Source organism: Pelodiscus sinensis, chromosome 3 (assembly GCF_049634645.1).
Source record: "Pelodiscus sinensis isolate JC-2024 chromosome 3, ASM4963464v1, whole genome shotgun sequence".
Classification (NCBI taxonomy): Eukaryota; Metazoa; Chordata; order Testudines; family Trionychidae; genus Pelodiscus; species Pelodiscus sinensis.
In genome coordinates, this window is record NC_134713.1 from 37,448,670 (window position 1) to 37,472,991 (window position 24,322).

Sequence of the window (24,322 nt, forward strand, 5' to 3'; positions counted from 1 at the left end):
TCAGACTTTTACTCATGAAAGTCATACAGTTTTGCCACTCATTTTTCCTGGACAGGGCTGTCCGCAGTGGGAGCACAAGGCCTGGGCAATCTCCCCTGCCATAGGCCTTTTCCCTGACCCTAGCTCTGCTTCACTCTTGCCCACCCCCACTCTCCCCTTTTCTACAACCTCTGTGCCTTTTCCATCCCTGCCTTCCCCAGGATGATGCCCCATCCCCCAAGTGACGTGAGTTGGGGAATTACCAGGGTGCCTGGCATTGGGGAGCAGCAGGGGTCACTAACTCTCCCATGCTGACTAAGATGGCAGGAACTGGAGTGACTGAGCGGCCTGCTGCATTCTGCCCTGCAGCAGCAGCAGCAGCAGCAGCAGCAGCAGCAGGAAGCAGAGTGTTCTGGGGTTAAGGGCAACTGGCTGCCCACCGCTGTGGTGAATGCGTGGGGGGCCCATGCCACGTCTCCAGGTAATCCCATAGGCTGCCCTGGGACTCCTCCTTTGGACGTTTGAGGTGACCGATGCAGGGCTCCCCAACGTGTGAGACCTGGGGCAGCTGTCCCGAACTGTTGGTTCTAGTCCTGGACTTGGGAGGGTAGTTTGGGAAGTGCTTGGTTCCAATTGTCCTGACATTTTATTGACTGCTTGGTATTTGCCCTCAAAGTCATATTTTTTAATGGGCAACTAAAATAAATCCTGATCTGTAATCTACCCTCATTGTACTACTTTGGTGCAGGAAAAAAGTAAGATATCACATTGATCTTCCTAGCTGAGGATTCCCTTTCTGTCATTTATAAGACTCCTTTACATCACCCTGGCAATGTAGGGAGCTTAAAACTTTCACAAGGTTTAAGCTATTGGAGGAATTGAGTGAGAATGGGAACAGTTAACTAACAATAGGAACAACAGGCATGCTGTTACATTTATGCTTCAGAGAATGAGATCAATTAACTCAGGCTGCTTCATTTGTGCCTCTAACCTGCCTCCTGCATAATAAAAAGCCCAGGGCTTAAATGCCAGGGAGCTACCCTTACAAGCTACACTGGCAATTGAGGGACATAGCTTATGTGGATCACAGGTATTTAACCCTCCCCCCTCAGTCCTCTTCAAGGGCAAAAGCTTTCCCTGGACATGGCAAGTCCTAGTGTTAACAGAGCTTTGTCAAGCCAACCTTGCTTTTAGGGTGGAAGATTTGGTGGGCAAAAGTGGGGACAAACAGTGCTTATACTTATGGTGCCCATATTTTCTGAACCAAAAATAGGGACACATTAGCCATGCCCCTGGCCTCATTAGCCATGCCCCCTGACCTCTTAGGTCACACATACCTGACATATGAAGTCCCACCCTCTGGAGATAGTACTTTCGAAGTCAAGATGGACACATGACTGGAAGTAAAGGATGTCATGTGACCCCTCCAAAAACTCCTCCCACTGTCCTCTACCAATAGGGATGAGTTTGGGCCCCTTAGGAACCTTCTCCCCCCCATGCAGCTGTACTGCAATTGCATTAATCCAACTTGCATTACATTAACTTGGGGCGGAGAGGGAGAAGAGGATAAGAGTGCCTCTATATCAGTGCCTAATCGGAGTGTGGGAGCATGCTTATTGTTGCATACATTTTTAAATAATTTAGTTTATTTATTATAATGTATGTTACCATGTACTTGTCAAGTTTACAGTCAGTTTTATTTCAGAGCTTAGTGCCTCTATGAAATATGGGCTAAGGGATCTTTCAGAAAAGGCTTTATTTTCCGCAAGATCAGCTTCTAGACTGGCGCTTTTCTCCGGCAAAGCTCTGTGCCAAAAAAAGCGTCAGCCATTTTTATTCTAATGAAGCGGGGGAGATTTAAATCCCACTTCATTAGCAATTGCGATAGGTCTAATTTACATCCCTTTTACGAAAAAGGGATGTAGTCTAGACGTAGCTGTAGACTATACAGTAGAAGCTTATTCTAACCCTTTGAGGTGGAAATATTTGCCTATGTGTTAAGGCCTAATACAGCTCCCACTGATGTCAGTGGTAAAATTCCCATTGATTTTTTTAAGGAAGTTTGATTGTACCTTTCTGTATTTTATAGCTCTTGTCAATTGAGCATAGTTAGAACAGGCTTTCCCTGAGCTGTCACCATTTTCCTATTTCTGCTGTTAGTCCTGTCCAAAAATACCATAAGAACAGCTTTTCTTGTGTTATTTTCGCATTGCCAGTTTCAGACAGAACTTGGAAGTGGAAAGCACAACTTATCTGAATTTATCAAACCTTAAATGTCCATCTTCAGTTAGAGTCTATAAATGGATCGATACAAATCTGGGGGAATAGAGGGCAGAAGGGATCTCTTTGTTTCATGTGGTTTGTTGTAATATGAAATGTATCTGTCACTTGCATCTAATTGGATTGCCCACAAGTGAGCATGTTAGTGTGCTACAGTGTTTTGGCTGCCGCATAAGCATAGCTTTGCAGCAGAGGTGCTTCTGTTTGGGTATGTCTACACTACAGAGTTATTTTGAAATATCTAATTTTGAAATAGTTAATTTGAAATATCTTATTTTGAAATAACGCGTCTACACACAAAATACATTTCAAAATAGCCTTTTTCTATTTCAAAATAGCGCGTCCACACTGAGTGGATGTTGAATCACATTTAAGGCTGGTTGGAACCAGTTCCGGCAGGGCATCAGGTCAGAAGTTACCTTGTGACCAGGGCGGCAAGCAGGGCACCCTGGGAAGGGCTGGAGGCCCCCTATTTCAAAATAAGCATCTACACAGTGCTTATTTTGAAATGCAGTTTCAAAATTGGAGCTATTCTTTGTGGAATGAGGTTTACCAATTTTGAAATAAGCCCTCCACTATTTCGAATTAATTCCAAAATAATGGAATGGCTGTGTAGATGCTAGGAAAGTTATTTTGAAATAACTGCTGTTATTTTGAAATAGACATACCTTTTAGTGGCAAGATTATATGTTGCCACTAGCATAGACAGCTACGGACACTGGGCCCAGTCACGTGGCTCTTATTCATATGGGAATTCCCAATGATTTCAGCAAGATGCGGCACATATTTTGAATTTGGAGGTTACATTGGGAGTGGCTATGGTTGCCAAGGCACACAAGGGTACGGCAGGAGCTTTCCTTACCTTTGGACTGCTGCACTAAGTCCACTCACCACAGTGGATCCTGTAAAGCAATCAGGGAGGGAGAAGGGGAAGGCAGAGCCATGCTCCCGTCTCCCCTGCCATCATGGTAGGGTACAGAGCCAGCACACAGGAGGGAGCAGCATTATGAGAGCATGTGCCTGTCTGCAGAACAATCCTTCCAGGGTAGGGTGCCTTCATACTGCTCACTGAACATGGTTGTGACTTCAAAGCAATTAATCTGTCCCTTAGGTTCCAGAAAACATTTTTGATCAGAAAAGCTTGTCTGCATTTTTGCAAACCCTAGAGAGGAAAGAGCATTCCCTTGGATTACATATTGACAGGATTAAGAGGGAATATGTCTCTGTTGGAATAATACATTTCTTTCCCCCTTATAGCTTTTCTTGAGAAGCAATAAACTGTAACATTGAAAACATGAATAAAAGATGAGTAGCATCTATTAAGTTGCAATATTCTGGACTGGGTACTGTTTACAGAACTGATTCATCTATTTTTAGTGTACATCTGTTTGAAAGAGTTGATATCATAGATGTTGAGCTGTATTATTTCACCATTTTAATTAGTAATCTACAAGTGACATTTACTTGTGGAGATTGATGATATTTTTGTGGAAAGTCAAATAAAAGCCTTGTATTTATGGTACCCATAAAATCATTGAACTTCATCTTGCAGCATAATGGCAATAGCTAGTAGCCTAATTATTTTCCAAAACCTGCCTAGAAACTGGACTGCAGTCAGTGAACATGTTCAATAGCCCATTGTGCTGGTGAGAATGTAGTTTGATTCCTGTCATTGGTTAGAATGTAATAACTTTCTTCTGGGTCCTAATTGGGAAAACTTCCTTTGGTTCCACTTCTGAAAGATGTTTGAAATACAGTAATGTGCAAGCAGAATTAACTGCCATAGTTCAGCCTCTTTATTTTAATCTTGTTCCCTATGCCCAAAAGTAAGAAATATAACAAATTCAAGAAGCAAGAGAAAGGACAAGATTGAGCCTTTGTGTTTCTCCCCCTTCTAATTCCCTTTCTACTGTTAGAAACACCACTTTAATTTCTCTCTCTTTGGTCTGTTTCTATACTACTGAAATCAATGACCATTTTGCCTTTGACTTCAATAAATACTGGATCTGGACTCTCAGAGAAATATTTTCTTCATTTGGTTGCACTGCTTAATACTTAATGCATAATATGTACGTAGCTTCTTTTAATTTGAAACACAAACTCCTATTTTTAAGCATTATGGCCACCAACTCTTTTGTACCTTCATTTCCTACAAACTTTGATTACATGTGCCAGTGTCCTGTCTAATGTTGTGATTTAGCCAGCTCTCTGTTATCCTGCGATAATACTTTACTATGTGTGTTCAAAGAACGATGTACACATCCAGATTTTATGACCATATCTCATAAGAACATAAGAATGGCCATACTGGGTCAGACCATAGGTCCATCTAGCCAGTAGCCTGTCCGCTGACAGTGGCCAGCACCAGGTGCCCCAGAGGGGATGGACTGAAAACAATGATCAAGCAATTTGTCTCGTGCCATCCTTCACCAGCCTCTGACAAACAGAGGCCAGGGACACCATTTCTATCCCCTGGCTAATAGCTTTTTATGGACCTAACCTCCATGAAATTATCTAGCTTCTCTTTAAACTCTGTTATAGTCCTAGCCTTCACAGCCTCCTCTGGCAAGGAGTTCCACAGGTTGACTACATGCTGTGTGAAGCAGAACTTTCTTTTATTAGTTTTAAACCTGCTACCCATGAATTTTATTTGGTGTCCTCTAGTTCTTCTATGATGGGATCTAATAAATAACTTTTCTTTATTCACCTTCTCCACACCACTCATGATTTTATATACCTCTATCATATCCCCTCTCAGTCTCCTATTTATAAACTGAAAAGTCCCAGTCACTTTATCCTCTCTTCATATGGGACCTATTCCAAATCTCCTTTGCAATTATGTGCAAACAATGTACATATTCTCTTCTCTGTATTTCATTTAATCAGTAAATATTGTATTTTTCTTACTGATTTTTTCTTTACTTCTCCCTTCATTACTTTTTTTTCTTTTCCTTACATTTGATAGTTGCTTCATTGATATTTTAAAATTAAACTTTTGATTTCAGTACCAATAATCTATTTTTCAAAATGGTCTATTGTCCTTAACAAGTAAAAGCCCAATCCTACTACCTCTTCTTGACACAAATTATTGTTGTTCATACTGTAGTAGGCACATTGACTTTAGTGGAACTCTTCACATAAATAAGGGTGTAATATGGGAAACTAAATCTGAACCCATCTTTATTTTCTATTTCTTCCATAATTTTTGTTCCTCCGGATTCTGTAATTTGTAAATCCTTGCTCTTAAATTCACTCCACGTCAAACCCACCATTTTTTCCCCTCAACAATATTTCCAGGATTGTCACCCTGATTCCGACAGCCTCTGTCCATCATGTCAGTGATAAGAACATAAGAATGGCCATAAGGTCCATCCAATTCAGTATCCTGTCTGCCGACAGTGGCCAGTGCCAGGTGCCCCAGAGGGGGTGTACCGAAGACAATGATCAAACAATTTGTCTCTGCTATTTGGATTGGTTACAGTAGGTTTGCCTACAATATTATGATATTTTTTCTAAATCGTGACCTTCCATCTAGTGTCAGTTTGACACTACTCAGGAATAAAGCTCCATGCTGGTAGATACCTTTGCTGAATTGAAGCCAGTAATATCCATTAAAAAAGGGATAGAGAATAAGACAGAAAATATCTTATTTCCTCTACAGGAAACCATGGTACATTCATATCTTGAATACTGCATACAGATTTGGTTTCCTCATCTCAAAAAAGATATATTGCATTGGAAAGGGTTCAGAAAAGGGCAACCAAAATGATTGGGGGTTTGGAATGGGTCCCATATGAAGAGAAATTAAAAAGACTTGGACTTTTCAGCTTAGAACAGAGGAGACTAAAGGGGGATATGATAGAGGTCTATAAAATCATGAGTGGTGTGGAAAAAGTGAGTAAGGAAAAGTTATTTACCTATTTGCACAATATAAGAACTAGGGGTCGCCAAAAGAAATTAATAGGTAGCAGCTTTAAAACAAACAAAAGGAAGTTTTTCTTCACTAAGTGCACAGTCAACCTGTGGAACTCCTTGCCAGAGGGTGCGGTGAAGGCTAGAACTTTAACAGGGTTCAAAAAAGATCTAGATAGATTCATGGAGGTTAGGTCCATCAACGGCTGTTAGCCAGGATGGGTAAGAATGGTGTCCCTAGCCTCTGAATGTCTGGATATGGGTGACAAGGGAGGGATCGTGTGATGATTACCTGTTGTGTTCCCTCCCTTGGGGGCAAATGGTATTGGCTACTGTTGGTAGACAGGATACTGGGCTAGATGGATCATTGGTCTGACCCAACATGGTCATTGTTATGTTCCTATGTTCATTCTGTGGACCAGCTACTCATTCACACAAAACCAGCATGCTCCATTACAATAAGAGTGATAACCTGAGACAAAAGGACTGTTGTTATGACTATTAAACAATCATGTCACAGTTCCAAAGAGGCCCCGTTGTGCTGGGTACTGTACAAAAACAGATAAAGGGACAGTCTCTGCATGAGAAAGCTCCATAATAAAAGGTGAATGATACGAGACTGGGACAAAAAAAATCAGCAAATGACTGGTATGTTATGGAATTATAAATAACTTCCACTACACATCACATTGTGTAACTATATTTACCTAGTGTAATGCTTATTTAATTCCAGAGACATAAAATTAAGTGTGACTATTCAAATGGCATTATTGAGATGTTGATGGACCAATTTACAATTGAAAATGAAGGAACTTACACTATACAAATTGAAGATGGAAATGCCAAGAACCAGTCTTCATTAGTTCTTATTGGAGATGGTAAGTTCCCTGAAACATTTGTCTCAGCCTCTGAATAAATAGTGTACTTCGGTTGTTCTTTTGAGTACTGCAGCAACTAACGTTGTGTTTAACACTTTTCTACCATTAATATAGCATTCAAGGCTGTCTTGGCTGAGGCTGAGCTCCAGAGAAAGGAATATCTCAGAAAACAAGGTAAGTAAGGGAAGGTGGGTGCCTTAGGGCTGAATTTCTGCAGCTAACAGAGCACCTCTTGTGAACGAGGAGTGCCTTCAATTCCCATTGACATCATTAGATCAGGTGACTCATAGGAGGGACACAAAGGTAGCTAAATGGTGTGTGTGACCTTTCCATGTGATACCCCATGTGACTCTGCTTCTCCTGATCCCCAGCCTGGGACCCCACATTGTAACTGTCCCTTTCTTGCTCCATATTACCTGTGGAGAGGGCTCTGTCCTTCCACTGCCTCCCGTACACAGACTTCTGAGTCCTACGGTCCAGGTTCTCCCAGGGACAGCAGCAGCAAAGAATGTGGAGCCAACAAGTAGCCGTGTTGGCACCTCCACCTGTGAGGCTGTTCTGGTATCACCCCCTCTTGTTGACTTCAGTGGGAATTCTAATGATGCAAAACCTTGCAGGATCAGACACACAATTTGTGTTGTTAGGCCCTGAACTTGCAAACATTTGCACATATAGATCCTCACATGAATCATTCCACTGAATTCAGTGGGGGCTATCCCTATCAGGAAAGTTACTCATGGGGATGACTATTTGCAGGATTGGAGCCTGAAAGGGGGAACACAAGTAGTTCATATTTCTCTTTGGAAATATTATAATATCATTTAAATATGCAAATTTAATTTATTTTGGAAAAGTGCTTAGTCCAGGAATTTTTCTTTGAAAATATAATTGGGTGAGCATTATGAGGGATTGGTTTATTCTCCAATTCCCTCTCCATTGATACATCATTTGGACATTTATTGGCAATCCTATTCTGTCTTATTCTTATGCTTAGTTGGCAACTGGGTAAGATCAGATTTAATGATTTTATTTGTCTCACTCAGTAAGCTGTAGTGCATTCAGGAATGGTACATCGCTTCAGCTGCAAACTGAGATGGGTCCCATTTCCCCCTCCTTTCTGTATTCATCATTAATAGAAAAACACTCGCTGAATGGTTTTCCCTTTAGGAAATGTGTGATGATTGGGACCCAGGATCCTGGAATATCATCTGTTTTTCCCTGCTCACACTGAAGTGAGATGTTTCCTTGTAGAATACATAACACATGTTTGAAATTCATTTTGTCTCCCAGGTCCTCATTTTCTGGAGTATTTGCACTGGGAAGTCACAGAAGAGTGTGAGGTTCTACTTATTTGTAAAGTAAGCAAAACTATCTGGAAACATTTTTTAATCAATTTTAGAAAATCGCACACTAATATGTAGGAGATGCCTTAAAACATTATTTGTATTTAATAGTGAGCTAAGCAAACAAACATTTCTTGCATGAATTTAGATGACAAAGTGTCACTTTTCATATTTTTAGTCAATGATTTTGAAAAAGTAAAATCTTAATTTCAAAGTAATGTATACAGAGCTCTGAGATAGCTCTTACAGTCATTAATTGTCCTTACATGCTATTCTAGGAGGCTTTACTATTCTAGTTGCTTTACTTTTTATAAGAACTCATAATGAGAGGTATGAATAATTAAAAGGGTTTAATTTGGGAAGCATCACACTCAGGATGTTCACAGCTTTTTGAGCAGTGCAGACACTTTTGTATTAGTTTTAACTACTCATTTTTAATAGGTTTTGAGTTTCTAATTAGAATTGATTTAATAATTCATTATAAGTAATTTATCTCACACATTTAGTGACTTTTTCTGTTCACAAATTAACTGTGAAAACACATTGGATTTTAACTTTGGCATAACTGAATGGGGAGGGAAAGTGGCTCTAAAAGTGGCTGCTTTCCCAATCCTGGAGCTGAACTCATGTAAATTAGAGCAGACACCTGTATTGGTTACAAGATCACTGACAAAGGAAAGGGGGTGCAGCTGCTCTGGGATCCAGTGATTTAAAAGTGCTTGGGGCTCTGGGGTCCATTGTGTACTATTGCAGGCTCTGCAAGGCTGAGCATCTGGCTCATAAATTAATACAAATCAATTCAGTATTAATAATTGTTGGAACATTTTCTGCAAATTTGTTCTACAGGTTGTTTGCAAACTCTTCACTTCAACGAAGTCATTGGCTTTTGGCACTAGTGACATTTGACTTTGGTCATGTAGTTAACATGGAGGTGTTTCTCTTGTCCAATTGTTTAACATTTTATAATGAGGGGCAGATGGAAGAGTGGTTACCATATTTGCTCTCACTCCCTTTTGTCCCGTTTAAGAATACAAGTAGGCATATTTATATGAAAAAGAAACAAAAAGACCAGGAATACTATCAGACTAAATGGTTACTTTGGATTAGAATTAATGCTCTTGGAAGCTGGTCTGCAGTAGTCTCCTATTCTACTGCAAATAACTAGTAAGAGTATATATTTTACATTGACTATAAAATGCAGTAGTTATGAACCAAACCAATAGCGATAGTGATCCATAAGGTAACACATGCATTTATATATATTTAAACAGAGTCTAAATCAATTCTTCCATTATAGCCAGCTGGAATGGGAAAGAAATCCTGGCTGTGTTTATGTAAATACAGTTTGCCCTCACTTTGCTTAGACCTGCTAGATATTCAACTGTTACAATGGTGTTTTGCCCCTGGTAACCAATTTGGCTGTTATGAGGTCACAAACTGTGTTGACACTAAATGCAGGAATTGTGAGATATGCTTGCAGTTATTGTGGGAATGTAGAAAAATCCAACTGTGTTCAAAGTCTGAACTCAGTTCAAAAGGAGAGAGGCTGTCAGTGTAAAGAACTTCAGATGGACAAGGGCTCACCTGTCAAAGCTGCTCTGTGAAGTTAACTGGGGGGGGGAGAGGGGGAGGGCAAGACTCTGCATTAGTAGGCTGTGTGCCCTCCAGGCATGAGCTGTAAGAATGGTTCAACCTGTTTCTCTCCCTCCATCCATTCTAATGATAGAACAGAGCAAATTCCATAAGGAGTATCTTTATTAATTTTAAATTTACTCCAGTGGATGCTGGAATTTCTTGTGGCTGGACTGTGCTTTGGGCTAAGAGCTGTAATCACTAAGAGCTGAAATCACTAGGTTTGGCTTGGAGCCAAATCCACCACAAGCCAGGGGAAGATGTGAGGCGCGGAGAGCAGAGTGGCAGTAGTACAATGAACAGAGAGGTGATGAAAAGGTGTAATGAGTGGCTAGCAGAGCAGCGGCAGTGAGATGAGATGAATGGCCAGCAAGGCGGTGACAGAGAGCAGTGAGCCGGTGGATGGTAAGTGACTAGTGGAGTTAGTAAGATGCCTCTTTACCTCCCCCCACATGTGCATGTGAAGGGGATGTTTATATAGCTGGACTTAAAAGTCTGAGAGGAAAAGGACATTGCCCAACCTACTTGGGCGAGATTGTTACTCGTGGTGTTGGTTAGGATCTTGTTTGTGGTGTTTTCCCAAATTAATGCGACGTTACTTCCTTTCCCTTTTTATTAAAGGTTTTCTTTTCTACACTCAGACTCTGTACTTGCAAGTGGGGAAGCATTGCCTCTCAGAGGCGCCCCGCAGTGTTGTGTGAATTTCCCAGGTTACTGGGTGGAGGCTCAAGCGAGTTCTGTGTTGGATGGGTTGAGAGGAAGCCCTAGATGTCCAATGTGGCCCTGGCTGCTGCTGGTGCTACCTGGCAGAAGGGTTAAATATATGCTCTCTGTGTGTATAGTAAATGCATTATCTCATGGATCAATTTGCTGATGTTTTGTATCATAGTTTTCAAATCCTAAGTTACGGAAATTCATGTTTAATTTTAAATTTGTTTGGTTTATAGACCTGGCTGGTGTAAATTGTTGTAGCGCATTGAATTCCATTGTGTTATGCCATTTTACTTCAGCTGATATTTGGTGCTGAATTGGTTTGTTTTTATAAATGCAGACCTCTATTAAATTAATTTCAGATGAGTCTAATTTCCACTAGGAATTGTTACTTAGCCAACTGGAAGCATCAAAGATGCCCTGGGAGCTCTTATTTTTGTCTACATATTTTTGTTAAAGACAGTAGGTTTGTCTATCAGCTCCATGTTTTTCCTATTCACGAAGGTTGCATTCCTGATAGCAACCATCTCAGCAAGGAAGACTGATGAGCTCCATCCACGTTTGCTATATTCCATAGGGACAAGTTTCATTATGTTCACCCCCAAAATAATTGGCATTTCATCTGAACCATTAAATTCACTTATCAGGATTATTTCCCTTTTGTATTCCTTTATTTGCCCTCCTTCCTCTCTGATAGGGACCACACATGTCAAAGAAACTCTAATTACTATAAGGCAAATAATTCTCTCTCATTAGTAGCCCAGCAACAACCAACACTCAATTTACACTGGATTTCATATTTTTCCGGTGTTTAACAAAAGAATAAAGAAAATACAAAAGAAACATTTCTACGTTTCACATATTGTATTCTATTCACTCAGAGGGCTTCTAAACAGGATGCTTCCAAACAGCACCCTAAACTCAAAATAAGATACGCAATTTGCACTATGCAAATTGCATATCTTATTTCAATTGTATTTCAAAACAGGTTATTTTGAAATTTGGTGGATCTATACAGTACCAAATTTTGAAAGAATGTGCTATTCTGAGACTCCCTTAACCCTTGTGGAACAAAGACTACAGGGATGCTGGAATAGCACATCCACTATTTCAAAAAATATTTCAAAATAACTGGCACGTTTAAAAGAGGTGGGGTAGCTATTTCGGGATACATTTGGTATCCCCAAATAACCCCACTGTCTAGATGTAGCCTCAATGAGATAATGAATTAGACACTATGCAAAGACTAAAGAACTATTGTAGACAGCAAGGAAAACTCCCAAACAGTGGTCCAGTTGCTCAGCTGGGCTAAGTGGGCATTTCCCCTTTGACTCGGAGAGAAATTCATTTCTGTATCACAACTTGTGCAATTTTGACAAAGAATTCAAAGCTCACTCTAAGAATTGAGCTTACTATTGTTGGTTCTGTTTGCTCCTGGGGCTCAATCACACCGTAAAAACAGTCACAAGCATGCTTGCTGTACATTTCTTAACCATATATTTGAAAAATTGATTCCTCTTTCATTTTAACTTCTAAGCTCTGATTTCAGGGTTCTGTGGTGTGTTAGTGTAGCTCTGCAAAATGAGGCTGTGTTGAATGCTTAATAGTGTTAGGTAAGAGTACTTCTGCTGAAACCACAATATCCTTTTATTTGTCTTGCCTTCAATTTTATGACACCTGTGTTTCTTGGTTTAGGTTAGGCATGAACGCAACCAAGCTGAAACTCTGCACCTTGCAAATCTCTTAAGTGACAAACCTTTTATTGAGAGACATGTTAAATAACATAAAAACAATATAAAAATGACATTGGCAGAATTTCTAGAGTGCTGAATTTCTGCTTCCAGTCATTCTCCTTTTAGTTGCTTCTTTGATGTTACACTTTAAACTTGCCCATCCAGTGATATTTTAAGTGCCACCTAGAACAGTTATATTTCAAACATAAAGCAATGCTAAACCCACAGCTGTAATCTCTTTCTACATTGTTACTAGTGAAAGGCTACTGCTACTTCAAGGTCATTTTAACCTACTGAGCCTCTTCTCACAGCTGCTAATGGATAATTTTGTAGCCAGAACTACCAGATCTGGCCACTCCCCCTTCTACCCATAGCTGCTCCTCATCCTTGGATACTCCCCACATCATGACCCTAACAGGATGATATATGGCTGTGTATGTTACCTCTGTGCAATGCAAGCCTGAGGGAATACTTTTGGCATTGCTTCTGATCCCTCTAAGACTCCTACCAAAGCAGTGTAAGTGGCCTTTGTGGGGATTAGACTGCACAACGTGCATAGGCCTGAAAGAATTGTGCCAGACTGTGCATCTTTCACAGAGAGTAGGAGTTAGTGCTCACGTGGAATGGATGCAGGTCTGGAATGCTCATCAGGATTCTGAAGGTTCTGTAACCAGCAGGCAGGACAAGACATAGAATCTATATGCTACAGTTGTGTTAGGACCAAGAATTGGCCCAGTTCAATTTGCTTGTAACTGTTTCACACTTTATCTGAGCTACGTAATAGATAATAGAAAATATATCCTCTTGCATTTCAAATGCAATGGAAGGGATGGCTTCTGACAACATATAATAATCCATGCATTTTCTGTTGCGCAGGTGGCGAACACTAAGAAGGAGACATTTTTCAAATGGTACAAAGATGGTTCTGGGCTTGAGGATCAAGAGTTGCCTGATTTGCAGAAAGCAGTTTGCCAGCTAACTATTCCAAGGGTATGATATAATCTACTAATTAGTAGTGACAGTTTCTGCTTAACATTTTACCAGGTAGAGTTATAAACCAAGTGTCACTATTTTTATGGATCATTTTTTTTAAAAAAAGGTACTCTAGGTCACTTGCATAGTAGCTAGTGCTTTTCTATCTTTCGTTTTACCACTTATCGACAACAGATTATGTGCTTTCTCTTTGGCTTCAGTTATGCTGAGCTCCTATTTACTGAAGAATGCCTATGTGGCTTGAATAGCTTCTTGTTCCTTGACCTGTAGATACACTGAGTTTTTCCTTCTGTTTTGTGCTTCATTTTTTATTTAGGACTTGAGATGCTATTAAATAACCTTCATGCTAATTCCAAATATTTATATTTCCCCACTTTGACCGACTTCCTCATTTAAATAAAATACAAAAAATCTCACTTTCCATAATGCCACTATAGTAGATTTTAATATTTAACTTTGAGGATATTGAATTTATTTATACCATGAGTAAAAGGGTCCTACATCAGCAGATGGGGCACCGCTGACTCCCTAGAGTGCCCACAAGTCCATGGGGCATGCCTCAGACTTGGCCGAGTGACAGTTTGTGAGGGCCAGCCTGGGGTCAGGGCAGGCGGAAAGACATGGTGTTAATACAAATAGTCACCAGTTCACGGTTTAAGGCACAGCGGTGAGTCAGGGTGACAAGTGTCTTTCACCACTTGTCCAGCAATCAAAGCTCTGGCTGGGTCCCAGCTGGACAGGGGGCTGGGTCTCCTCACTCTGGGAGATCCGACAAGCACAGGGGTTGGGAACCTCTTCTGGGTCAGTGGGTGGCCATGTTGCTGTCCCAGGCTCATTACACTGTAGTCACGATTGCCTCACTATTATTCAAATACTTTAATTGGACTAAATCAGGAATATTGAGGCCATTTTATGTGCTTTAGAGCTAGTTGTTCCAAAAAGACAATAATTATATCTGAAGAGAAATTGCGCCCCTAATCTTTATCTCAATGGTGTGTCCCGTTTGACTAATTTATTTATCAGTAGTTAAGTGCACCCAGGATTAGTGTATTTTTTAGATTTTATTTGACTTTTGAATCTCACTAAACTACTCTTGCTTTTACATTGATTGCAATTGGGCCATATGTATTTGTTTATATGGAACATCAGAGAGAATTAATCTTTTGATAGATAATTGAGCTAACTTCATATTATAGAATAGGATGAGTGATTTAGCACATGTGAATACAATAGAAAAGAGTTTACTAATCAGGCCTAATCCTGAGTTTCTTCTCAGTGGTAGTCATTGTTGAAACATTTCAAAATGAGATCTTTGGTATAGAAAATGGTACTTGCTTACATCTCCAGCTCTAATTTCAATTATACAGTAAACATGCTATGTTTTATTTATAGCTATCTAAAAAGAATCAAGGTGAATATAAGGCAACAGTGACAGATGACAGAGGTCATGATTTGACGATTCTTGATATATCAGGAAAAGGTAAAGATCAATTTGTTATAGTGAAGTAATGCATGACTTTAACGTTTCTTCAAAAGATATCAAAGCATCTTCCCTTGCAAATGGATAACACAGCAAATTTTTAGTTTCCTTTTTATTTCAAGGCTTTTGCTGTGTTGTAGAGGACTTAGAAACATTGACTTTGGACCAAATTCTTTGAACCTTGGGCTGAAGCAACCATTCTTCTTTAAGTAGATATTAATTATTCTTAGAAGATAATATGCATTAATAAGGGAAGCAGATACTGGTCTCCCTTACTAATACTACCTTAGATCACTGGCAGCAAAAAAGGGTTTTATATGTCATTAAAAATGACTGTGATAGTGGTGGACTGGTCCAATTTAATGTATATTTCCACACACTGTTCAGTTAAATGGTGTCAGACTTAATTAAAATATGTGAATAATATAGAATGATTTATTGTCAACATAAATGTTTCTATATAACTATTATAATTTCTTTCCTCCTCCCCACCTTGTTGATTTGCAATATTGCTTTAAACCTAGCAAGGCTATATTCTGAACAAATTTTACTATCTGATGGCATGTTTTCTTTTTTTCTTCTACTCAGTGTTTGATGATATAATCCTGGCAATGAGCAGAGTCACAGGTAAGTAAATCTGTCTCTGACTTTCATGTAATTTTTTTATATTAAAATCTAAGCGCCTGAGGCAACTGGGAAATATCTGGGAGTCACAATGCATATCCTATTATGGGCTTGTTATTAAGTGTCTAAATAGGGATTTGATTTTCTAATTGACATTATTAAAGGGGAACAAAGTACTATTCCAATAGCCTTGTTTGTTTAGTTACTATAAGCATCTTAGGGCAGAATATTTATACTTCTCTGGACAAACTAGAGAAATGGTCTGAGGAAAATAGGATGAAGTTTAATAAGGACAAATGCAAAGTACTCCACTTAGGAAGAAACAATCAGTTTCACACATACAGAATGGGAAGTGACTGTCTAGGAAGAAGTACTGCAGAAAAAAATCTAGGGGTCGTAGTGAACCACGAGCTAAATATGAGTCAACAGTGTGACACTGTTGCAAAAAAGTCAAACATGATTCTGGGATGCATTAACAAGAGTTTTGTGAGTAAGACATGAGAAATGATTCTTCCGCTTTACTCTGCACTGATTAGGTCTCAGTTGGTGTATTGTGTCTAGTTCTTGGCACCACATTTCAAGAAAGATGTGGAGAAATTGGAGAAGGTCCAGAGAAGAGCAAGAAAAATGATTAAAGGTCTAGAGAACATGAGCTATGAGGGAAGACTTAAAGAGCTGGGCTTGTTTAATTTAGAAAAGAGAAGACTGAGAGGGGACATGATAGCAGTTTTCAAGTATCTAAAAGGGTATTACAAAGAGGAGGGAGAAAAATTGTTCTTCTTGGCCTCTGAGGATAGGACAAGAAGCATTGGGCTGAAATTACAGTAAGGATGGGCATTAGGAAAAAATTCCTCTCAGGATGGTTAAACACAGAATAAATTGCCTACGGAGATTGTAGAATCTCCATCATTGGAGATATTTAAGAGCAGGTAAGATAGACATCTATAAGGGATGATCTAGTCGGTGCTTGATCCTCCTGTAAGAGCAGGGGACTGGTCGCAATGACCTCTCAAGGTCCCTTCAAGTTCTGGTATTCTATGATTCTATGATAGTTTTCTTCACATTAACTTCAGGTAAACAAACAACCATTTCTACAATAGGTCTGATTCTGATCCTATTGAAACTGATGCAACCCAGGAGTCAGTTCAAATTACCAGTAGAGCTGCATCTGTGTAAAGCAGTTGTGAAATCAGTATCAGATAAATATTATTTAATGATCATTCAACAAATGGTTTATTACTTTTAAAATAATCATCCCGGTAATAAACTTAATAAATAGCAGCAAAAGAATAATCCCGGGCCACTCTCTGATCATGTGTAAATTTACATAGCTACACTGAAACCAATACAACTATGCCACTTTACACTAGTTGAAGTTCTTGATCCTAAGATATTATTTTTTTCCTATATTAACAATATAGCTGTGGTATTTGTACATGAACCCATGTGTTGAGCGTATACAGTATTATGAAACTGCAATTTGCTTCTGTTATTTTTGTACTACTTTGTGTTCTTTGATAAGCATATGTTTTATTTTGTGCAGGTAAATCTGCTTCTCCACTGAAGATCCACTGTACTCCAGAAGGAATAAGACTTCAGTGTTTCTTGAAGTACTACGCAGATGAAATGAAAGCTAACTGGTATCAGAGGTAAGTGAGAGTGCACATATAGGGCTGGCCAGTCCTTGAATTCAGTGGGAGATCTGAACAGATATTAAGGTCTGCAGGATTTATTTTTGTTGTTATCTTTTTATTTCATAACATTCAGATAGCACCTCCCATACAATTTATCATTTCAACATTTCTCTAAGACAAGGAAATGGTCATCGTTCCCATTTTACAGATGGGGAACAAAGGTACAGAGATATCAAGTGGCTTGTTCATGGTCACAAAGAAAATCTGTAGCAGAGCCAGAAACAAATAGTCTCCAAAATTCCAGTCTCACAGGAAAGGAGGGTTTGCAGGAGAGTGTTTTTAAACTAATTCCTTGATATTCACTGAAGAGAGTGTAGGAAACGAAGTAATTTGAATTAGACATAAAGGGCTTGAACCACCAATACATTAACTGAACAGTTTTATGCTCATGTAACACCATTGATTTCCATGAAGAAACACAGGTATATAATGAGAGTAATACTATTGAATCAAGTTCAAGGAACACAAAGAGCAAATCTGTGAGACTGTTCATAAGGTGAGCTTAGTATCAAATATGTTGCACCCTTTGAACAAATGTGTTGTTAATAGGACTAAAGTAGCAGAAAACCTATTTTTTTATTCACTATGGCTGCTTGAAATTTAAGGCAGCTTATGCCAAATCTGTATCCATTGCATATGGATAGAGTTCCAGAAAATAGACATTGGCAAAGGGGAGGCATCTACAGACATACATTTATACACACTTATTAGAAACGTGCCATCATATAACATGCTTTATGCACAATTTTGTCTTTTAAAATGAAAAGCAGCTATAGCTAAACCAGAAAGGAAATTGCAATCCCACTATGAACAGAACTATTATAAAGCAGAATTATGTAGAGTTAAATCAAAAACTGAAAAAAATATCATCCTGCTTTTTTAAATTAAATTCCAGCTAACCCATTCCTAGAAGACAAGGAGGGGAGACAATCCTTGTTTTTCATAGTCATTAGCTTGGCACACAGCATAGCATGCAAATCCCCAGTCAGCATTGAATCAACCACCACACAGCATACAAATCCTAAAGGCAGCATGCAATCATCCACTCATTGCACAGTGGGGAGCATAGCATAGTTTCTAGGCAGATACCTATCTCGTCTGGTGAGCTAAAGCTAGTTCTCTTCTGAAAAGCTAAGAGTGATGGAAAAACATTCTTTTTCTCATCAGGGTAACTCCTTATAGGTATGAGGCCAAATGAACTCTGTTTGGGCAAATTATTTATTCAACCAGAGAGGTGCTAATTCTGACTTGATAAATTTAAAAATTAACCAGGGAAAAGATAAGGAGAAGGAAGGAAGGAAGGAAGGAAGGAAGGACAGAAGGACGGAAGGACGGAAGGACAGTCCATATTAAATTAAGTTTGGCTAACTAGAGACAAGATCAATTTTAGGAAGTAATCCGGGACAATAGAATTACATCAGTGATTTTGAAGAACTCATTGATTTATTGTAATTGGAAAGTTTGCTTAAAAGGAATGGCACAATATGGCCTGTGATATGTAGTCTCATTTCCTGCCTTTGCCTGCTGGTTGGTAATATAACTGGCTGCAATAGGAGAGTGTAACTGAGGGTATGTCTACACTACCCCGCTAGTTTGAACTAGCGGGGTAATGTATGCAGACCGAACGTACCGGTAGTTCGGAATAGGAACCTAGTCCGAACTACCTAGTTCGAGCCCCGTATAGCCGCGCTACACGGGGTTCGAACCAGCGGGGATTTAAAAATGGCGGCTCCCCGCTTATGCAAATGAAGCCCGGGAAATTCAAATCCCGGGCTTCATTTGCACGTTCGGTATGCATACATTACCCCGCTAGTTCGAACTAGCGGAGTAGTGTAGACATACCCTGAATGTTTATGTGAGTCAGATATGAAGTTCAGCTATTTTTGAAATATTTTGTTAAAAGTTATACATTTTTGTTGTTTTTAGAAGAAAATTCCTACATTTTGAAAAATGCACTGATAACTCTCTACTGAAAAAGTCTTTGTAATTTACCCCCAGACCTTCATCTTTGAGATAATAGTATGCATGGAGAGATTCATCCCAAAGAAGAGGATTTTTTTAGGCGATTAAGATGAAAGTCATATTGCAACCTAACTATAGCAAATAAAAATAAAAATAGACTCTCACAGGCTCAAGACCACCATCATCTTGATACACAAGACTCTGCACATCCGGGAATCTCTCTGAACATACATTTGTCTGAGCGCCAGACGCCTGGAAATTTGACGCAGGGACAGCAGATTATCTTTGATTACCCAGAGTCCCATCCCATCTCTGATGGCAGTTCATAAAAGCATGGGCTGGATTCCTTAAGCACCTTGTCCAGTCGTTGCTTTGCTTCTTAGTCCAGAAACAGGGATCACCAAACTCCATGGAGTTTTACAAACAAGTGAGGAAAAGAGATGCCTCAATGTGTAGGCTAAAGGCCCAAAAATACCCCGGGGTGTATGATTTATGGATACCTGTAGGTGGAGTGATCATATGGTCACAAAAAGAGAAGAAGATATATGGAACCCAATAGATATTGCTTCTGATAGATTCATAGGAATATCAAAATGGATCTGTACCCCACCCTCCAGTTATTCCCAGTGAAGTCAATGGTATTTTGCCAGAATTAGGAATTCAAAGTTAGGCCCTAAGTGTCAGAGATGCATCCTACTGCAAAAAGAAAATCTTAAATTACATGCCAAAGTTCTTACTATTTTTATTATTAAATTATTTCCAATAAATTAGGTGAAAGAAAATAATGCTGTACATTTAGAAAGGTGTATCCTTTTTAATAGATTTCCCCATCAAACTGGTTTAGCATTGTGATATTTTGTAATGTGCAAAAAGCTTTAAAAATATTATACATAATGCATATTTATTAGCACATAATATACATAATGCATATTAACATATGTGTATCACTATCTGTGTGCTTATATACAACTGTATGTGTGTCTCTTTTTACAAATTTAATAGCCAAATATTTATGGAGAATGTACATCAAAGAATTTTCAAACTTTTTTCTGTTCTTTTTTCAAGGGAGTCTAAGGTTTCTTCTGGTGAAAAGATGAGAATTGGTGGAAGTGAAGAGGTTGCCTGGTTGCAGATATGTGAGCCCACTGAAAAGGACAAAGGGAAATACACCTTTGAAATTTTTGATGGCAAAGAATCCCATAAGCGCATGATTGATCTATCTGGACAAGGTAGAATACTGAACATATTGCAGTTATAAGTCATGATGCATTTTCATAAACTGGATTAAGCAAAAGAATCCTTATAAAATGGAAAGCTATCTGTCAAATTCAAGCATGCTGTAAATGCAGCCAACTTTTCTGGCTGCCTTAGTGTTAAGATAATTTCCAGCAGGGTTTATTCTGGCATGTTCAGTTTTCATTAGCAGTGTTGGGCTATGTCTAGCCTGCAGAGTTTTTCCAGGATACCTCACAGCCGTGTCCAGGGAACGCATCTGCGTTTTCGGAACAGTTTCCGAAAAAGCAGGCACATTCTTTCGGCATCCCAGTATTCCTCATTTTATGAGGAATAAGAGATGTTCTGAAAGAGGAGGTTTTTCTGACATTTGGCCCTGTGTAGATGAGCAAAATGTCATAAAAGCCTCTTCCAAAAAAACAAGCAGAAGAATACCTCCCAACTACCCCCACAGGAGTGTAGACATAGCCTTGATACTCTATAATTCTATGAAATGTTTTAAAGGAACATTAGCATAGGACAACATTTACGTTTGCTCATAGATAAGAATTGCATTACATTTTATATAATGCATTGAAATATTTCATTACAGCTTTTGATGATGCATATGCAGAATTCCAGAGACTCAAGTAAGTCCTAAAATTTTTATTTAGATCTTGTAGTTAGTGCCTTAATTATACAGTGAAATATTAATTTAATTTTTTCTTTCCCACCCTCCCCAACTTTAGGGCTGTGGCTTTTGCTGAGAAGAGTAAGTATATTTCATATATTTTAAAGGAAAATCTACTTCTAGTATTGTGACTTTTTTTTACTTAAAGGTAAACCTAATTCCAAGGTCCCATATATTTAATAGCTCTGTCACAGAAGAATCAACACATTGCTGCAGAATTCAGCCACAGATTTTGCTGTCTTTTTTTCAAGTGTGTGTCTATTCCTCTTATTTGCAAAGGAAACCTGCCACATGAGAATGGTCTTACAGGGCCTGAAGCAATAAATTTAGGAGTTAGGAACTTCCTTCATCACACTGGAATGTTGACTCTGAAACATAATGATAGCTATCAACTGGATGCCAGTTTATGTTGTGTTCCAGAGGCTTACACTGTTCCATACTCAGCAGTCAGAGCTTCTGTAACAACTTCTTCAAGGCAATTTTGTATGTTTACAAAAAATCTGTGGTAGATTGTAAATTGAAAATTTGAGGGAAGCATAACATTGCATATCAAAATAAATATTAGGAATACTATATTGATATGATTATTTATTATCCTATTTCATGTAATAAAAATCCCTCTTGTTAAGATGCTTTCTCCTAAATGCTTGAAACTGCCCAAGAATTTCCATATGGTCATAGGTCACCAACTTATTGCTAATTCTACTCCAGGATTTATAAGGATGAATATATTTAGTAAGTAATAAATTCTTTCAGCTTTTGTGATTGTTTGTTATAATAAGATTCTTTTTGTTTAATTCTTAGATCGTGGTAAAGTGATAGGTGGTTTGCCCGATGTGGTGACTATAATGGAAGGCAAAGTAAGGATAACTTTTGTCCTTAAGTAATATTCGTGTGTTGGGATTTTTACATTAGTGGGGAGAAGGCACTCTGATGTTCTGTCAAAGCTGATGTCCTCTGCAGTGTGGAATTTTGATGAAATTCTACCATTCTGTTGATTTTCTTCTGACTGTCAAGTTAATCACACACGGTGTGTCTAGACTACAGGTTTTTTTTCCAAAAAAGTAGCCTTTTTTCGAAAAAACTTCACCTGCATCTAGACTGCAGGTGCGTTCTTTCGAAAATAAATAAAAAGAACGAGGCAGTTTTTTCAATTGCAGTAAACCTCATTTTACAGGGAATAACACCTTTTTTCGAAAGTACTCTTTCAAAAAACGGTGCTATTGAATGCAAACTGTGCTTTTTCGAAAGAGAGTGTCTAGACTTTCTTTCGAAAAAGCAGCTCACTTTTTCAAAAAAACTGCTTGTAGTCTAGACGATCTTTTTTGAAAGAGGCTTTTTCAAAAGTATCTTTTGAAAAAGACTTTTTTGAAAGAGGCTTGTAGTCTAGCCGTACCCACAGAGACAAAGCAAAATGAATGCTAGCTACTGCAGCTTTATTGTAAAAGAATATAGACTACCTCCAGTAATCAGTAAAGGTGTGCTGTATTAGTCTTCATAAAGCTAGAGATAAAGTATTATTAGGCAACCTTCTTTGGTAACATATTCTAGTACTTAACTATCCTTAGGGTTAGAAAATTTCTCCTAATATCTAACCTTAATCTCCCTGGCAGCAGATTAAGGTGATTACTTCTTGTCCTACCTTCAGTGAACATGGATCATCAAGCACCCTCCTCCCTTTATATCAGCCTTTAATGTATTTGAACAGTGTTATCATATGAATGGACTACTGTAGTTCAGTAAAACAGAGCAGCCCTGTAACAGGGTGGACGAGATCCAGAGGCCCCCTACTGGAGGCCTTGTGGTCCTGCCACATTCCACCCAAGAAAAAGGCAGTAAATAGGTCCTCCAAGCTCCTACAGTATCTGTGTGGGAAGCAGCAAATAAGGAGTCAGCAGGTCAGTATAAAAAGAGCTCTAGGGCTAGAGGAGAGCAGATAGTGCTCTGGGCTGACTACTGGGACAAAGCCTGCGATAAAGGTGAAGAATGTGCTGGAACAATGGGGAAGTGGCCCAGAGAATTATAGCAGCAAAACATTTAAAAGGGCATTTCAGACCACTGCTACCTACAGGATCCCTGAGCCAGGACCTGGAGCAGTGAGTGGGTGAAAGTACACCCCAAGCTCCATTAGCTACAACAAACAGAGAATGCAGGCACACACACTTGAACTTGGGAGAGATGAGTGCACCCCCCATTTCAGGCCCCAAATATAGAAGATTGACAGTTTGGGATATGTGCAACACTCTGATTATGAATATTAACGTATTTAAAAAATCTTCAATATTGATGGGTTTTGAGGGCAAAGTGACTTTTAACCATCATGTTCTCTCTCAAATTCTGCAGCTTAATTATTAAGAAAATAGTCACATTTTAAAACTACGCTTTTATTTTAATGAAGTCTGAGGCCTGATCCTGCAAGCACTGACTCATATTAATACAATATTTTTACCCATAAGAACAGTTGCATCAATATCAAAGTTACTCACATACATTACTGTTTTCAGGATTGGGCCCAAAGCTGGGGAGTTCTCTGACATTGGAATCACATGGCACCCATAACCCCTGATTTTAATGTGCTGTGGTTTTGAACACATTTATTAAGTTGCTCATTTTGAACTGTTTTAATAAGTCCTATGCTCTTGAATCATTTAATTGGAGTTCAAGTAAATGATTGTGCACATATGCATGCACAATTACCTTTCTGGGTCTTGAGTATGTGTAATTGGGGAGCTGGAGTGAATATGAAGGAGCAGGCAGTATATCTGTGGAAGAGCCTGGAGTTTTTTAGTAAAAAGGTGGATGTTTGAAGCTGTTCAGTGGCCTGAAATATGAGAAATAACTCCCATCAGAGAGAGAGCTGTAAGCAAAATTCAAAGGAAACAGTCAAAAGTGCATGTTATTTTAAATGAATCACATGACTATACAATGTTTCACATAGGTTTTCTATTAATTGTACAGATATCATTACCACATATATAGTGTATATAGACAGACATAGTTATATAACTATCTGACTTAAATTTCTACATCTTTATATAAAGACACATTCTTCATAAAGTGTTATTGTTTAACCATTAGACAGAACCTAGATGACTTACTGGAAAGTCTATAATATGAATTGCTTTCTCAGTGAATTTAAACATCTCCAGTTATATTTGTAGGAGGTCTGCAGCTGAAGTGGTTGGCTTAGGATTTCCC

The 24,322-nt window shown here is 38.8% G+C and overlaps 1 protein-coding gene across 1 annotated transcript in view; it reads left to right on the plus strand.

Annotated features, from left to right (window-relative positions):
* MYOM2 (myomesin 2) overlaps window positions 1-24,322 on the plus strand; it is a 106,257-nt gene that overhangs the window by 77,714 nt on the left and 4,221 nt on the right. The window contains exons 26-36 of the mRNA XM_006137769.4: window positions 6,905-7,049; window positions 7,164-7,223; window positions 8,340-8,407; window positions 13,345-13,458; window positions 14,854-14,941; window positions 15,530-15,568; window positions 17,109-17,214; window positions 20,287-20,450; window positions 21,047-21,083; window positions 21,183-21,205; window positions 21,929-21,984. Coding sequence (XP_006137831.2) covers window positions 6,905-7,049; window positions 7,164-7,223; window positions 8,340-8,407; window positions 13,345-13,458; window positions 14,854-14,941; window positions 15,530-15,568; window positions 17,109-17,214; window positions 20,287-20,450; window positions 21,047-21,083; window positions 21,183-21,205; window positions 21,929-21,984 — 900 coding nt within the window. The remainder of the gene's footprint in view (window positions 1-6,904; window positions 7,050-7,163; window positions 7,224-8,339; window positions 8,408-13,344; window positions 13,459-14,853; window positions 14,942-15,529; window positions 15,569-17,108; window positions 17,215-20,286; window positions 20,451-21,046; window positions 21,084-21,182; window positions 21,206-21,928; window positions 21,985-24,322) is intronic.